This window comes from Staurois parvus, unplaced genomic scaffold (genome assembly GCF_062004578.1).
Source record: "Staurois parvus isolate SC_StPar_1 unplaced genomic scaffold, SC_StPar_1.0 ptg000548l, whole genome shotgun sequence".
Lineage (NCBI taxonomy): Eukaryota > Metazoa > Chordata > Amphibia > Anura > Ranidae > Staurois > Staurois parvus.
The window spans coordinates 6,140,005-6,158,788 of record NW_028318344.1 but is presented as its reverse complement, the minus strand read 5'-3'; the positions used below and the strand labels follow the sequence as shown (position 1 = coordinate 6,158,788).

At 42.7% G+C, this 18,784-nt stretch overlaps 1 protein-coding gene across 1 annotated transcript in view; it reads left to right on the top strand.

The window, feature by feature from the left end:
• LOC149451143 (coiled-coil domain-containing protein 63-like) overlaps positions 1-18,784 on the top strand; it is a 150,760-nt gene that overhangs the window by 53,391 nt on the left and 78,585 nt on the right. Inside the window, exon 10 of the mRNA XM_089690928.1 lies at positions 12,224-12,306. Coding sequence (XP_089547054.1) covers positions 12,224-12,306 — 83 coding nt within the window. The remainder of the gene's footprint in view (positions 1-12,223; positions 12,307-18,784) is intronic.

Here is an 18,784-nt window from a genome sequence, read left to right as displayed (position 1 = left end):
TAAGGGAGGGGGACGAGTGGAAGACGGCCTTCCGCACCCGCTTCGGTCATTTTGAATATCTGGTCATGCCGTTCGGGTTGTGCAATGCTCCGGCCACTTTTCAACACTTTGTGAATGATATTTTTAGGGACTTTCTGGATGTCTTTGTGATCGTTTATTTAGACGACATTCTGATTTTCTCCCCATCTTTGGGGGAACACAGAATACATGTAGCAAAAGTATTGGGGCGGTTGCGGCAGCATGGGTTGTACGCCAAGGCAGAGAAATGTTGTTTTGAACAATCCAGCATTGCCTTCTGGGGCCTGATTATCTCCACCGCGGGGGTCGCGATGGATCCCCAGAAGGTCGCTGCAATACTGGATTGGCCTGAACCCACAGACAGGAAAGGCGTCCAACGATTCATCGGCTTTGCAAATTTTTACCGGAAGTTCATCAAGAACTTCTCGGGTCTGGTCTCCCCCATTACTCAGCTAACCAAGCTGGGAACCCGATTCAGATGGACACCAGAAGCGCAGGGAGCTTTCGAAGCCTTGAAGAAGCTGTTCACTTCGGCACCCATTTTGGGTCACCCAGACGCCGCCCTGCCCTATATCTTGGAGGTAGATGCATCGGAGAATGCGGTAGGCTCCATCCTCTCCCAACGAAAAGGCACCAAGGAACTGCTCCACCCTGTAGCGTTCTTCTCACGGAAGCTTACCCCAGCAGAGAGGAACTATGATATCGGTGATCGAGAGCTATTAGCGATCAAAACGGCGTTAGAGGAATGGAGGTACCTGCTGGAAGGTGCGGTGCACCCCATCTTAATATTTACTGACCACAAGAACTTAGAGTATCTGAGAACCGCCAAGCGTCTACGCCCGCGACAGGCGAGATGGGCACTATTCTTTTCAAGATTCAACTTCCACATTACGTACCGGCCAGGATCAAAGAACACTAAGCCGGATGCGTTATCACGGATGTACGAAGACGCCAAGGAGATCCCAGTACCCGACACCATCCTGTCCTCGGGTAACTTCTTGGTCCTTCAGTCGGACCTTCGTTCCAGGCTAATGGAGGCATCCACAAACTTCTCTGCCCCAGGCGGAGGGCCGCTCCAGAACAAGGGGGGACTCCTATGGAGGGAAGATCGAATTGTGGTGCCGGAAGAAGCCCGAACCCTGGTCTTGGGGCATTGCCACGACCACCCGATGGCGGGGCACTTTGGCCCAGAAAAGACCCTGGAACTTCTCCGACGCTCATTCTGGTGGCCAGACATGGCTAAGGATTGTAAGGGCTATGTAAGGTCCTGTGTCACCTGCCAGAAGAACAAGCCATCAAGAAACAAGGTTTGGGGTCTGCTGCGACCCTTACCTATTCCTGAACGACCTTGGCAAAAGATCTCATTAGACTTTATAGTCGAGCTTCCGCCATCCCGAGACCACACGGCAATCCTGGTGGTCGTGGACCGCTTGTCCAAGATGGCCCACTTCATCCCATTGAAGAAAACCCCCTCGGCGGCCGAGACCGCGCGAGTCTTCATTCGTGAGGTAGTCAGGTTGCATGGGGTCCCTGAAGACATTGTCTCGGACCGAGGGGTCCAGTTCACGTCCAGATTCTGGAGAGCACTGTGCAAAGCCCTGGACATCAAATTATCTCTCTCCTCTGCGTTCCACCCTCAAACTAACGGTCAAACCGAAAGGACCAATCAGACCTTAGAGCAATACTTAAGATGCTATACTTCGTTTACTCAAGATGACTGGCTGCCACTTCTACCTCTAGCGGAATTTGCGTATAACAACGCCCGCCACTCAGCAACAGGGCAGTCCCCGTTCTTTGCCAACTATGGCTTTCACCCAGTCTTCCTCCCGGATTTGGTTTCGGAATGCCCAGTACCAGCAACACAAGATGTGGTAACGTTCTTCGCTGCGAACAATAAGAAGCTTCAAGAGGCCATCAGTCGGGCCCAGGAAGACTACAGGAAAGCATTCAACAGGAAACGGAGAGGAGATCTGGTATTGCGGCCTGGGGAGAAGGTTTGGCTGGCGACGTCCAATTTAAAGATGCTTTGCCCGTCAAAGAAATTGGGACCCAAATTTATAGGCCCCTTCTGCATTAAACGGATGGTTAACGAAGTAGCCTACGAACTCGTCCTCCCTGACACGCTCAAGATCCACCCGGTCTTCCATGTGTCCCTGCTGAAGCCAGTGGTCCCAGATGCCTTCCCTGACCGGGAATCTAGACCCCCGGAAGCGGTAACGGTCGAGGGAGAAGAAGAGTTTGAGGTTGAAACAATCCTGAAGTGTCGAAGGAGGGGAGGCCAGACCCAATTCCTTATCAAATGGAAGGGCTATGGCCCTGAGGACAATTCCTGGGAACCGGCCCATAATGTCCATGCACCCAGACTTGTCCGGAGGTTTTTTCGCGATCACCCGTGGTGGAGAGATCGGGTGGGCATCCGGAGGCTGCCCGTAGGGGGGGGGCAATGTCAGGGATCTCCTCGATCCCTGCCGCGATGGTCCCGGCGCAGGCGCAGTGCACCGCCCTGTGCAGGGACACGGGCACTAGGTCCGGGCCGGCCGCGGCGTTCGAGTTCGCGCATGCGCAGTAGAAGCCGCGGCCGCCCGCTGGGCACCAATGGCAGCGCAGGGCGGGATATTTAAATGGCCCTGAGCTGTCATTCAGTGCCTTCTGGTCTTCCCTGCATCCTGTGAACCTGTGATCCTGTACCCCTTGTAAGTTTTGACCCGGATTGAACCTGACCTTGCTGCTTTCTCCTGCTCTGACCCTTGCTTTGCCTGACCTCTCTCCTGGATGCCCCCTATTGGATTTGACCTGCTGTTGCTGACCTGGCGTGTGACCCGACCATTCTATGCCCGCTGCTTTGTACCTTGCCGTCCTCTCTGTTACCTACCCGGCCCGTCTGACCTTGCTCATCCATCCATCCATCCCTTGCAGTGGGGTCTTCCGACCTCCTCACGTCAGACTCTTCCCCGTGGGAGCCCCTTGCGCATACTACTACCACTGACGGGCGCACCCGGTAGTCACGACCTGGTCTCAGGGAGCTCCAAGTCCATCCCCACCATCAGGGGCCCTGGTGAACAAGCACCCTAGGACTTAGATTCCGTGCGCTGGGGACGCCTATTCAGTGGAGTGCTAGTAGTACCGCCGGGCGGTCCCTTACACTGCATGACTGCTGCTGGTGTCGGGGAGCTGCATTTCATTGATGGTATCACAAATTCATAGATTACTGCTCTATATTGACAGAGAAGATGCTTCCATCACTCTGTGCCCTTGGTCATCGTGCACTTTTCCAACATGGCAATGATTCAAAACACACATTTAAACCCACTGTTGCATTTCTGAAGAAGAACAGGGTGAAAGTGATTCAGTGGCCAAGTATGTTTCCTGATCTGAACCCAATCTAACACCGATGGGGAATTCTGAAGAGGCAAGTTTAGCATCACTCTCCGTCCATCATCCAGGCTCTAAAAGAGGTCATTCTTGATGAATGGAAAAAGATAAATGTTGCAATATGTCACCAACTTGTTCATTCCATGCCTAGAAGACTTGGTGCTGTCCTTACAAATCATGGAGGCCATACAAATACTAGATGTAGTAGTTTTTGTTGTGGGGTGTATTCATTTTTGCATGTACTAATTGGAGTAAAGCTGAAGATTTTGTAATCTAAGTTATATTACTAACCTTACTTTCATGTAATGAGCTAAACAAATGTTCTATAAAACTCAACATTTTGGAAATCGTTCTTGTGGTCATTGAGATATTGAAAATCTTACTTTTCAAAAGGAGTGTACTCTGTGAGCACTGTATATAGTGCATAGTGCACTTGCTCCTGTTCAAAACTGTAATTTGGTTTCTAAGCAGCGGGGTTGGAGAGCTTCCCCCCATCTGACAATGCAGTTGGAAAAGAGACAGATTTGTAAGTGAGAGTTTTGGCAGCAGGAACTATTCTAGAGACCAGAACTACCATTTAAAACTGATCACACAGCCTAGGGACCTGTGTGTCTATCAACAGCTACTTTTACACATACATGGTCTGGCTGATGCATCACACGGTGCTGAGTTATCTGGTATTATTATGAATGAACAATAATTGTTGCTGAATTATTTATAATAGTAAAACATCACTCAGAGCTGCAGCACTCAGTGTAATCTGTTGCTTTTTGTAAACATACAGCATACAGCTTTGACAGATACATTACACAGAGCTGCAGCTCTGAGTGATCTGTATTACAAATGAACAAGCAGTGCTGATTGTTCCTTCATAAGAGTGACAGATCACTCATCTTAGAGAAGGGATGGTGCTCCATGCTGACTGTACTTCTCCCCGCAGGAATATCCATAATTTGGCATTTAAAAGGGGGTGGGGCTACAGACAGTAATAAGAGGTGTGTTTAAGGGACAACAGGGCCACCGAATTGAACAGGACCCAGAAATTCAGTTCTTCTTTAAAACAAAAAGGCAGGTCTGGTAACAATGTCTGTCTTTACAGATAAAGGGGTTGATTTACTAAAGGCAAATCGACTGTGCACTTTGCAAAGTGCAGTTGCATTCTGAAAGTGGAGTTGCTCCAGAGCTTAGTAAATGAGGTAAAGCTTCACTTTGCAAAGAATGCTCAATCATGTGCAAGCAAAATGAAAACAAAAAACTGCATTTTTGCTTGCACATGATTGGATGATGGAAGTCAGCAGAACGTTTGCTCATTTATAAGCTCTTGAGCAACTACACTTGCAGAGTGCTACCGCACTTTGCAAAGTGGACAAGTCTGTTTGCATTTAGCAAATTAACCCCAAAGAGTAGCCCAATAGTTATGTTCATACGTGCCCTTTACTTGGTTATATGTCAAGATCATGCATAAAAATTCAATTTAGTGAATAATTCATGGTAAATACTTTAGTTTACACAGTTTTCTGCCATATCATCATATTTAATATCTTTGTAACACACTGCAAGCCTGACTAAAAATGGTCTTTGTCTGAAGAATCTGTGTTTTAGTGTCCATGCACACTTACAAAATGCTGCTTCTACTGTGGTTTGTGTTTTGCCTGTACAAGCAGCTCAATACTATGCTATGTGTCCATGCATGGAAAAACGAAAAAGAATTCTCCTGCGCTCCAAGACTCAGACAGGTGGCACAAGATGGAACCAGGCCTGGGGAGAACGAACACCACTGCATAAAGGGCTGTGCAGCTCCAAACCAAGGCTGGGGAAGCCCAATCAGCACTGTAAAATGAAATAAAAAACAAGAAGCGCACCAGCCTTGCGCATTACCTCAGCGACCAAAATTTATTACTTGTAAAAAACATACTCACAAACAGCGAATAAAATCAGGCATGTAAGTCCTCTCAGGGACTTGAAGATAACATGAGTCCCATCAGGGGAATAGGTGTTCAGTACAGCTGACGCGTTTCGAAGGGAGTCCCTTCTTCCTCAGAGCTAGCTCTGAGGAAGAAGGGACTCCCTTCGAAACGCGTCAGCTGTACTGAACACCTATTCCCCTGATGGGACTCATGTTATCTTCAAGTCCCTGAGAGGACTTACATGCCTGATTTTATTCGCTGTTTGTGAGTATGTTTTTTACAAGTAATAAATTTTGGTCGCTGAGGTAATGCGCAAGGCTGGTGCGCTTCTTGTTTTTTATTTCATTTTACAATGTGTCCATGCATGTCAGGACATTTAGAGGCATATTTTAAGCCCAGCATTTAGAGGCAGAAAGAGAAACCCTCCTGGTTTGTATTTTTGACAGGAGCTTTCTGGCAGAAAAAATGCTACCCACTCCTAAGCACCTGTACAAAAACAACCTATATTTTTTTCTACCAAGGGAACTGCCATTTTTTAAGCCCAGTCATACTGTATATTTTAGCATAAAATCAATGCTTTGAAATCTAAGTGTAAAAGGTCAAAGAGAGCACCAAATGAAAAATTATTAGAAATCCAAAGTTTTTATTGTTCAACTGGCAGGGGAAAGGACAGCCTTGTTGTAGCCAGTGGAACAATACTTTCCAAACAGACTTTGGGCTTCCAAAGAGTTTTCATTTCTCAATCTCTTTGACCTATTATATTTGGATTGTTCAACTCGGATGAATGTCCTCTACTGGAAAATCCCCTCTCTGTGGTGAGCTGCCAAATACAGGCAGATTGGGCTCATGTTGTCCACATTTTGGTAACCCATAAAAATCTATGTCCACTATCTCTTAAAATCAATGTTTGACTTCTTTTAATTTGACATTGCATGTCATTCTGAAATTGTAGCTGAAGAAGTCCCTTCAGCCCTTAGAACAATTCAAATTACATGTACTGTTTGACATTAGAGTAGAAGAGACACTACACTTAAGTTTATTTTAGTAAGGGTATTCATATGAATGTGCAAATAAATTCAGATCAAATGACTGAGCTATGTATACTAAACTGGCACTGACTGTTCAGGTAATGAAGCAGAAGACTGCTGGATTCAGTTATTTCTCTTTCCAATATACAGTGTATTCACTACTAAAAGTCCTTTGGCTATAAAGGGATTTTGTTACCTTTTTCGGGAGGTGGTCCCATAGAGACACCTATATACCCAACAGTCCTTTTTTTCTACTGTTATATTAAGTAGTATAATATGTTGCAGAACCTTTAATGTGATTCTATTTCTAAGTCTGTCAATATATTTTTCAGTGTAAGATACATTATAGCACATTTTATATTGATAAACTGCCTTTACTAGGTTAAGTATTAGTGAGTGCCACACACTCAAGCGGAAAACAAGGTTAAAAAGTGTTTACTTGTCTTGATAATTTAAAGTGGCAGTTTCCTTTTCCTGTGTTGCCTTGCCCCAGGCTTATTGTGATGTTTTATTTTCTTTCTCTCTGTTAAAGGTAGCACCCTGGGAAGGAAAAGCAAACTGTCTTATAAGATTTAGATTATCACACTTTGGGGGAAAATACATGGTTATAAATAACGTGTTCCACTGTAATGACCTCTTTGGTGTTTTGCAGTCTGCAGATGAAATAAGTTAAATAATAGGAACACAGTGTTTGTGTTAGGTAACATTGACAGGTTTACATCTAAAACAAAGGGGATTGTTTATTAAGTAAATAGATTGCCTTCTATACTTGTTAAGTGGATCAATACAAAATGGTAACAATGGCTATATTAAGCATCCTGCTGGGATGGAGTGATTGCAGCTTGGAGTTGCCCATCCTCCATTTTTGTAGAAATAATATGAACAAAGGCCAAGGCAAGTGGTTATGTCACCAGCACTGAAGAGAATATAGAGATTCACTTTCTCCAAGAAAATGTAACTACTTATCCCGAGTACAAACGTACCAAAAGTTGACTGGTTCAGCCAGAACCATCTGACTTTCAATATGTGTGTTCTCTGTTCAACAGAAGCTGGTCTAATGACCACCTTTTGTTGAACAGTCATGCTTGAAAACCAGCATTCAGCCAGTACTTGCGCCAATTTACATTTCCGCACATCACACTGTTTATTTTTTTCTTTATTTTTAACTTTATTTGAAGTGCACAAACCAGCACTCTATTCATGTCTCAAGTTTAGACCCCTCCTCTCAGAGAAGCTGTATATGACCCCATGAATTCTAATGGCAGTACTGTTCTGAGGATAAAGCCATCTGCAGCAGATAGGATAAGCTAAACATACCTGGGTACAGTATGAGACCGGTTCAGCAAACATTACTGAAGTTTAGGTGTTAAATCCAAACCCTTTGAAATCAATGGGAACCAATTATTAAAAACCCTTTAATAACCATTTTTTAGGCTAATAGGGAAGGGATTGTCAAACAAATACTGTGGGGGGAGCTGGGCAAAGCCCCAGGGAACATGCACCAAAGCAAAAAAACACTTTTTAAAAATTATATTTAACAGGGAGCAACAATTAGTGCTGGGAGTTTCTCCTTAGACATTAGTGAAGTGTCACACACAGTGACTGCTTGGGAAATGCCTTGATGATGCCTGTGAATGACATATGTACAAAACATACAACCTACTACAGCAAAGCTGACATTTACAAAGAAAATCATATGCAGTTTAAATTTCTGGCAAATAATAGGTTTGGCTGTTGTACCAGGCCCACACAAAAAATGGCATGTGGTTCCTCCTAACAGTACTTACCAGATACATATATACGTGATGAGTGTCTGGTATAGATGTAAAAGTGGACCTCATGCATTAAAAAAAAACTGTCTGCCCCTCCCCAAATTCCTTTCCAGACTCTTGGGGTCTGTAATGGATTTTAAGAGGTATTACCACAAAAATGTGTGGGGTCCCCCACCTAAACTTTCACACCAGACCCTTATCTGTGCATGCAGCCTAGCAGACTAGGAGAGGAGGGGAGACCAGCATGCAGCCCCCTCCCTAAACCATACCAGGCCACATGACCTCAACATGGGGGGTGCCTAGCACCATATCCCTATGTTGATGGGGACAAGGGTCTCTTTTCTACGATCTGGGACCTGTGGATGTGGGGGTCTGCAGGTCGGGGCTTATCAGTGGCAGCACTCAGATACTGGCCTTCTCCCATCAGTAAGGAGTACATAGTCAGAAAAAAGTGTGTAGTGTACAAAGAAAGGCCACCTAGAAAGGGGCTTAAAGGAGAACCAAACCATGGTGTAACCAAACCAGACAACTTTATTGAGATCAAGATTAAGTAAAATTAGGCCAAGTGGCCGACAATCCTCCAACCACCATTAACATAAGGTTAGATAACATACAGGCCACCACACATCCATTCACATACTCTGCATAGCAAAAACTCGGTCTCATGTAGAGCATAACATATCAGGCCAACGATCTCAAGAATGACAGTCAGTGGTCTCTAGGGTCTCTGCTTTTAGAAAATATATAATGTTTTGGGGATTTTAATGTAATCTTCAGACCTAAAATGATTTTTTAAATATATGCAAAAAAAACACATAAAGGGCTCTGGCAGCGAAAGGGATAAAGGATAAGGCCAACAACACTCCCCTTTCCTGACGAGCACCCAGTCGGTGCTCATTACACTGCAAGGTCACTCCTCTCCCTGCTAATCCCTGGGAGCGGTGCTGGAGACAGGCAGGGATGGGGAGGAGGAGATAAACAGTGCAATGTTAAAATTATTACACGTTTACATCGCCATAAAGCCCCTTTTGTTTTTAAAAGCCCCAGACATTCCTAAAATCACCTCCGATTTAAATATGGTTTTGGTTAAAATGTATTTTTTTTTATCTGGACAAGTAGATTGTCATGAGGGACAAGTAGATTGGAACCCCAATTTTGACAAGTATTTTTTTAAAAAATGCCCACACCCCTGGAATGTCTTTTCTGCATAGATAGAGGTTTTTGCTGAACCAGCCAAATTTCAATTTTAATGGCTGACTTAAAGTGGTTGTAAAGGCAGAAGGTTTTTTATCATCATGCATTCTGTGCATGACGGTAAAAAACCTTCTGTGTGCTGCTCCCCCTCACAACCCCCCTAATACTCAGCTGAGCCCCCTTTCAATCCAGCGATGTGCTTGAGAACCTTGGTTGTCCTGGGACTTCCTTTCCTCATTGGCTGAAACAGCAATGGATGCCATTGGCCAGTGAACCGAGGAGGAGGGAGTGGGGCGGGGCTGAGCTTGGGAGCAAGCACGCACCAGTGCCCCCATAGCAAACAGGTTACACTGGTCAAGGGGAAGGAGCCAGGACCACTGGCAGGGGATCCGAGAAGAGGAGGATCGGGGCTGCTCTGTGCAAAACTATTGCACAGAGCAGGTAAGTATTACTTTAAAAAAAAAAAGAAGCTGAACCTTTGATACCACTTAAAGTAACAAAGTGAAACCAGAAATAGAGCGGCACACAAAAGACTTTTCTGGTTATCAAAGGTAGTCTAATCTTTTTAAAGTTGAAAAAGCTGACAGCTTCACTTTAAGATCATTTAGAATGTAAACAAACAGCTGCTTGTCTGAGAGTGGTAGTATATGAGACATTTCAACCACTTGAGGTTGTATTTCAGTGGTTGGTAAAGGCAGATAGGTGGAATTAGACAGTAGCTTCTTCTGGAACTTCAATCAACCTCATACTGATATACAAATTTAGTTAAAATGTCATTTAACTTTAACTATTTCAAATATGAAGCAGTCCAATCCCTGATATGGAAAATCACCTCTAAATACAAAATGTGTCTCAATGTATTGATGCGCCTAGACTGAAAAATTCTGTCAGGCTGACTTTGCTCCTGCCATGGAAGCCCTCCGAGTCTTATCATGTTATGTCATCTCTGCACATACAGAAGACTTGCAGTGTCAATATCTTTTTAAGGCCAGCTGTCAATTAGTGCTGGGACTTTCTCTTTAGACATTAGTGAAGTGTCACACACAATGACTGTCATTTAATTTCCCGACAAATGAATACGGGGGGAGTCAAAGACACATTGCTGCTGACCTGCAACAATTTGATCATGGAAGAAAATGACCGTTATTTTAGATTTTTTCATGCTTAGCTTAACCTTTAAATCCAAAGACCAATATTGCTGAGAAATCCCTGACAGTGACATCTTCTAGTTGCTGAGCATACAATTAAGTGACAAAATAGGTAAGAATAGGTTAAGGCAAAGTCCATATGAAGAAGTCATTTATCTTCCTGTCATATATCTTGATGGGTATTCTGCTTGTTTAACGGTAATTTGTTGTGCAGTGGGATTGGATGTATAGCTGATAGATGAGCAAATCAGTAAGTTCATTTTGAGATCCATCTGAAGACTGCGTACATCTTCAAATATCGGTTGGTCTGCTGGTCATGGTTTGCCGTTTTTCCAAATAAAGAACAACATTCATTCATAAGTAACATTGTACGTGAATGGACATAACATCTAGCATATAGGATCTTCCAGAATCTGACAGTCCTGTACTGAATAATGAGGAGAATGGACACCCCAGAGTACAAAGCTTCCCCAATTTTGAAATGTTACTATACCCAGAACCCTGCAATCACTATATCTGGTCTCCCACAGTACACAGAACATGGAAATGCAATTATTTTAGTAAATATAAACTGCTAAATACCTTTCCTCATTAGCAGTATATAGCAGTCTTGGTACTTCTATCAGTGTCCAGCTTAGCACTGGTTAAAGCTTGTAGGAGGAGTTTTCATTCTCCTCCTATGAGCCTGCATGACCCCTGACCCTCTGTCTGGACAGTGCTGCTTGGCCCGGTGCTGATCACATGCACTCTTCCAAAGAAAAAAAAAACTAACAATACACACTAAACTGAGCATGTGCAGAGTGACTCCTAGAGCTCTGTGCTATCAGCAGATGGATTGGGGACAGTAGAAGAAAGGGAGGGTCAGAGAAGACAGGATCAAACAGCCTTTTTACACAATTTGAAGGATTAACCCATTAGATTCCACAGTGCGTATAACATGCTTTAACGCATATACAAACTGATTTTACTGTTGTGGGTTTAGTAACACTTTAACTTTGGAAGAGCCATATATTATTATTATTAGTAGTAGTAGTATTTTTTGGACAGGAAGAGGTTTGGGGCCAGACAAAGAATTAAAAATTACACTTCAGGTTAATTTTAACCATTTTAATAAACTGGTTATTTACCAAACATTTTTTTGTTTTATTTGCTGTTGAACAGGTAAGAAGTTTAAAGTTTCCCCTTAGTAGGGCAGGATTTAGACACAGAAAGGTTCTCAAATTTCCGCCCTTTCTTCTAGTTGGCACCAACGATTTAGAGACGCTTGGTGCCCTGCAGCTCTGGACTTGCCACACACTGTACTTAAACCCATATTCCCATTGCACCAAGCTTGTATTTTTGGGAGAAGAGTATATATTTTTAGTTATAGAAAAATAAAAGTAAAAAAGCTCATGATTTATATGGATATTGCTGACCAACGTAAATTGTATAGGTTCATGCGCATGGACAGTTTGAGGAGCAAATATGTGGAATTTTTCCATGCCTGGGGAGCCATACATGGCACATACAGACGGCCATAGAAGTGAATGGCCATATTCAGGTAAACCCTGATGCTTGACATTTACATGCAGATGCGCGCATGCTTCATTCCATGGACAGGAAATACATCATACATGCAAGCTTGTAAGCTATTCTATGGATGGTTGTACCTGCACCCTGCGACTCCACAGGCATGGAAAAATGCCAGAATATGTGAACTAGAGCAAATTTTGCACCTCAAACTGTCCATGTGCATGTGCCCTATTTATTCATACAATATAAATTTTTTCTGCTTTGTCTTGCAGTGGAGGATCGCAACTTTGCCTTATTTAATTATGTTAATGAACAGAATAACGAAATAGAGAGACTGATGGAGCAGATTACAGAGGTGAGACTAGACCGTGTGTTGACTGCTGTATCGCGCTAACCCCTTCCAGGAGATATTGCCAGGGCTGGGTTTACATCTCTCGAGTCTCTGCATTCAAAAGGTTGAGAAAGGCTGCTCTAGACACACAAGGGTTTATTTACCAAAGCTATTTTACTCAGAATCTCGTGCACTTCTGCATTGAAACCAACCAGCTTCCAGGTTTTATTGCTAAAGCTTAAGCCCCGGTTCACATATATGCAGCAGTGAGGGCCGCGTTTTGCACGATCACGAGAGCCCATTCATTTGAATGGACTCCCGTGCCCCATGACATGCAGAGAAGTCCCTGCACTTCTTCCGAAAACGCAGCCCACGCGGAAACCTTGGTTCCCAGTACGGTTGCGTTTTCCAGTACGAGTGGCGTGGCATTAGAATCAATGGCATTTCTCGATGCGGGTGGTGCGGCTGCACGGATTTTCGTGCGGATCCGCAGCAGCACCACCCGCACAGAACCTAGTCTAATTGAACAAGCTGAGTTTAGAAGCTGATTGGCTATCATGCACAGCTGAACCAGATTCTGAATGGACCAACTTTAGTAAATCAACCCCACAGATCTTGGTTGTGTTTTGCCCTGCTTGAGTTTGGCCTTCTCTCTAGGGTCATCTTGCAGATATCAAGTCTTTCACTGTTTTCAGCCTTTATTTTTTTCTTTATTTTTTGTTACGTTTCTATACAAAGGTTTTCACTGTGCCTCTGCATTCTGCACTGGTCATTGTCATCAGCAATTTTATTTACATCAGTTACTTGTACATCACTATTGCCAATGACCGTTTTGATCGCCTGCCTTCTCTAACATGAACCATGTCATGACAAAAATATGTTTAGTGTCATAACTGTCCAGGGATTGCATGATCTGAATGTTACCAAAGAGCTACAGTTGCCATTAGGCTTACTGTGCATAATGGAAAATGTGGCTGTCCTGTAACATGTGTTGTACTGTATATACTTAAAGTGGTTGTAAAGCTCAGACATGAAATATAAACAAAGCATATCCCACTAAAGCGTGTACTTGTCTCTATTAAGAGCACTAAGTGTGATTTCTGCCTGCTGCTTCATTCCTCTGCTATTAGCATGAATGGAGGGAGTTTCTCTGTGTGGAGGGGGGTTTCTCTTCCCTCAAATCAGCTCTCAGAGCTGTCGTCACTAAGCTCTGCAGAGTGTAATATCAGCTCTCTTCCCCCTTTTTTATGAACTCTCGGACAAGCTTTATACATTCTAGACTTTGAATGAATGTTGAGAAGAGAATTCTGCAGATAAACAGGTACAACCTATGTAGGAGGATTTGTTTCATCTCTGTGTATCACCAAAGGCCAGTCACTTCACTGGGTATTATATTATTATTATTATTATTATACAGGATTTATATAGAGCCAACAGTTTGCTCAGTGCTTTACAATATAACGAGAGACAATACATAAACAATACAGTTCAATACAAGAGGGATAGGAGCAGGGGCAGACTGATCATTTGGAAACTCGGGCACTGCCCGAGGGCCCGGGGTCAGTAGGGGGCCCCATGAGATGCCCCTGGTACCTTTTTCATAGGCTTTTTTGAGTTTGGGCAAGGACACAGGGGCCCCATGATTCCCTATTGCCCGGGGGACCCATGAGTTGCCATGAGGAGGCCCCTGCTCCTTGGAGCTTACAATCTACTAGATATATATAAGGATTTACAACCACTTTAAAGTGTGCAAAATAAAAATAAAAACACAACAATATATTCAGTACATCTCTCTAAAACATTCAGATTTCCTCATGTTTTGTCCTTTTTAAAGCACTGTAAGTACAAAAAAAGATACCAGTCGGTCCTGCCAGAAATCCAGTGAGCATCTAACTTGTTGTGTGTACTGTACTTCACAAAATTCCATGAAATGTTATCAGTGCTGCCCAGTTCTCTTCTGTGGTCTAAAAAACACCTACCTTCTACGTTACTGTGATGTGGCACATGGTAGGTATTCTGTTGTTTGAGTTGGAAATGAGAAGCCTAAGGTGACAATGCTGCTCCTCCACAGTAAGTGAGCATTGTTCCCCTAGGACAGGAACTATGTTAGCAGGACCGCTAGATAAAAAAATAAGGACTAAAGCAAGTAAAAATAGAGATGTAGTGCAGACACCCTGCAAAATATTACATTTATGATCCTGAGATCAGATGCACTTTAAAGCAATGGATATCCAGGCCAGGATTACTTTCACTGAGAAACTCTGCAAACTCTGCAAACTCTGCAAAAAGATAAACAATGTGGGTTCCTGAGCGGGGGACAACTCTGATACACAATAAGCTCCAATTCCAGGAAACTATACCTGAGATGTATCTAAACAATAGAACCATTTTACAGTGCCTGTATGTCAGCATCTACAGATCTTGTCAGAGTATATTTGCCATGGTCAGGTAGTTTTCCTATGGATTTATTTGTCAATTATTGTTACACACATCCAGGAAGAAATGTGTTTGTACTCGGCTTGCTGGAGACAGTACATACTAACAAAATACATATGAATTACGAGAAATGTTACTATTAGAGATGAGCGAATCGAACCAGGCGAACCGGAATTCGATACGAATTTCAGGAAATATTCAATTCGCGTCGAATCCGAAATTTTGCCTACTTCGGGTGCGCGAATCGAATATTTCCCGATCAGCCGGCAAAAGTGTCCCTGCAGTGAGCTCCGCTATTTCTGACAGTTCTCTGACAGAAGGAACACATGTAAAGTGGTTGAAACATTGTATCTATTAGTTTCCATTTAGGATACAGATGTTTCCACCGCTGTACATGTGAAGAAGCTGTCAGAGAACTGTCAGAAATAGAGGAACTCTGCACATACACTTTTTGCCGGTTTGGAATTCTTATTTTCATCCTACTTCTTCTTCTTCTTCTTCATCCTCATCCTCAGAAGAAGAAGAAGAGGATGAGGATGAAGAAGAAGAAGAAGAAGTAGGATGAAAATAAGAATAATTCCAAGCCGGCAAAAAGTGTATGTGCAGAGTTCCTCTATTCTGCAGATACACTTAGAGGAGCTCTGCAGATACACTTAGAGGAGCTCTGCACATACACTTTTTGCCGGCTTGGAATTAATCTTATTTTCATCCTACTTCTTCTTCATCCTCATCCTCAGAAGAAGAAGAAGAGGACGAGGATGAAGAAGAAGAAGAAGAAGTAGGATGAAAATAAGAATAATTCCAAGCCGGCAAAAAGTGTATGTGCAGAGTTCCTCTATTCTGCAGATACACTTAGAGGAGCTCTGCAGATACACTTAGAGGAGCTCTGCACATACACTTTTTGCCGGCTTGGAATTAATCTTATTTTCATCCTACTTCTTTTTCTTCTTCTTCATCCTCATCCTCATCCTCAGAAGAAGAAGAAGAGGACGAGGATGAGGATGAAGAAGAAGAAGAAGAAGTAGGATGAAAATAAGAATAATTCCAAGCCGGCAAAAAGTGTATGTGCAGAGTTCCTCTATTCTGCAGATACACTTAGAGGAGCTCTGCAGATACACTTAGAGGAGCTCTGCACATACACTTTTTGCCGGCTTGGAATTAATCTTATTTTCATCCTACTTCTTCTTCTTCATCCTCATCCTCAGAAGAAGAAGAAGAGGACGAGGATGAGGATGAAGAAGAAGAAGAAGAAGAAGAAGTAGGATGAAAATAAGAATAATTCCAAGCCGGCAAAAAGTGTATGTGCAGAGTTCCTCTATTCTGCAGATACACTTAGAGGAGCTCTGCAGATACACTTAGAGGAGCTCTGCACATACACTTTTTGCCGGCTTGGAATTAATCTTATTTTCATCCTACTTCTTCTTCTTCTTCTTCATCCTCATCCTCAGAAGAAGAAGAGGACGAGGATGAGGATGAAGAAGAAGAAGAAGAAGTAGGATGAAAATAAGAATAATTCCAAGCCGGCAAAAAGTGTATGTGCAGAGCTCCTCTAAGTGTATCTGCAGAGCTCCTCTAAGTGTATCTGCAGAATAGAGGAACTCTGCACATACACTTTTTGCCGGCTTGGAATTATTCTTATTTTCATCCTACTTCTTCTTCTTCTTCATCCTCATCCTCATCCTCTTCTTCTTCTTCTAAGGATGAGGATGAAGAAGAAGAAGAAGAAGTAGGATGAAAATAAGATTAATTCCAAGCCGGCAAAAAGTGTATGTGCAGAGCTCCTCTAAGTGTATCTGCAGAATAGAGGAACTCTGCACATACACTTTTTGCCGGAAACCGCTGTATGGAGGGAATGTCCCAGAACTGTCAGAAATAGTCTATTTCTGACAGTTCTGGGACATTCCCTCCATACAGCGGTTGAAACATTGTATCTATTTGTTTCCATAAATGGATCCATTTATGGAAACAAATAGATACAATGTTTCAACCGCTGTATGGAGGGAATGTCCCAGAACTGTCAGAAATAGACTATTTATGACAGTTCTGGGACATTCCCTCCAAACAGCGGTTGAAACCGCTGTATGGAGTGAATGTCCCAGAACTGTCAGAAATAGACTATTTATGACAGTTCGGGGACATTCCCTCCATACAGCGGTTGAAACATTGTATCTATTTGTTTCCATAAATGGATCCATTTATGGAAACAAATAGATACAATGTTTCAACCGCTGTATGGAGTGAATGTCCCAGAACTGTCAGAAATCGTCTATTTCTGACAGTTCTATGACATTCCCTCCATACAGCGGTTGAAACATTGTATCTATTTGTTTCCATAAATGGATCCATTTATGGAAACAAATAGATACAATGTTTCAACCGCTGTATGGAGTGAATGTCCCAGAACTGTCAGAAATAGTCTATTTCTGACAGTTCTATGACATTCCCTCCATACAGCGGTTGAAACCTGTCAGAACTGTCAGAAATAGTCTATTTCTGACAGTTCTATGACATTCCCTCTATACAGCGGTTGAAACCGCTGTATGGAGTGAATGTCCCAGAACTGTCAGAAATAGAAACTGTCACAGAACTGTCCTTCTTCTCATCCTTCTCCTTCTTCTCATCCTTCTTCTCATCCTTCTTCTCATCCTTCTCCTTCTTCTCATCCTTCTCCTTCTTCTCATCCTTCTCCTTCTCCTTCTTCTCATCCTTCTCCTTCTTCTCATCCTTCTTCTCATCCTTCTTCTCATCCTTCTCCTTCTTCTCATCCTTCTCCTTCTTCTCATCCTTCTCCTTCTCCTTCTTCTCATCCTTCTCCTTCTTCTCATCCTTCTCCTTCTCCTTCTTCTCATCCTTCTCCTTCTTCTCATCCTTCTCCTTCTCCTTCTTCTCATCCTTCTTCTCATCCTTCTCCTTCTCCATCTTCTCATCCTTCTCCTTCTTCTCATCCTTCTCCTTCTGCTTCTCCTTCTTCTCATCCTTCTCCTTCTTCTCATCCTTCTCCTTCTTCTCATCCTTCTCCTTCTTCTCATCCTTCTCCTTCTCCTTCTTCTCATCCTTCTCCTTCTTCTCATCCTTCTTCTCATCCTTCTCCTTCTTCTCATCCTTCTTCTCATCCTTCTTCTCATCCTTCTCCTTCTTCTCATCCTTCTTCTCATCCTTCTTCTCATCCTTCTCCTTCTTCTCATCCTTCTCCTTCTTCTCATCCTTCTCCTTCTTCTCATCCTTCTCCTTCTCCTTCTTCTCATCCTTCTCCTTCTTCTCATCCTTCTCCTTCTCCTTCTTCTCATCCTTCTCCTTCTCCATCTTCTCATCCTTCTCCTTCTTCTCATCCTTCTCCTTCTCCTTCTTCTCATCCTTCTCCTTCTCCTTCTTCTCATCCTTCTCCTTCTCCTTCTCCTTCCTCATCTCCAAGGGCATTTAAATTAAAGGTACAGTGTTCTGCACTAATTTAAAGGCTCTCTGAAGTCTAGAAACCCTTTTTATAAGTCATCTTCGTAGCGAATAAATTCGCATCGAATCGAATTTCTTCCTGAAATTCGCCGAATCAGCCGAATCGAATTTTTGAATACTTCGCTCATCTCTAGTTACTATATATTCTAAATTCTTACCATGTTGTGTATGTAATGCAAAGTATCTAAACATGAAAAACAAAAGTATATACAGTATCTTTATGTGTTTATAACTAGAAAAGAGTGAGCTTCTTAAATCATCTAAGCATCACAAACCAAAAATGCTATATAATTTATTTTTTAACCAGTTCAAGTCCGGACACTTTCACCCCCTTCCAGTCCAGGACAATTTTCAGCTTTCAGTGCTGTCACACTTGAATGATAATTGCGCAGACATGCAATACTGTACCCATATGACATTTTTAGCATTTTTTTTGAGACAGATAAAACTTTATTTTGGTTGTATTTATTCACCACTGAGATTTTTTATTTTTTTTGCTATATAAATTAAAAAGTCCACAAATTTTGAAAAAAAATGTTTTTCTTATACAATTTTGCAAATAAATAATCTTTCTTCATAAATCTTGGCCAAAATGTATTCAGCTATCTTTTTAGTG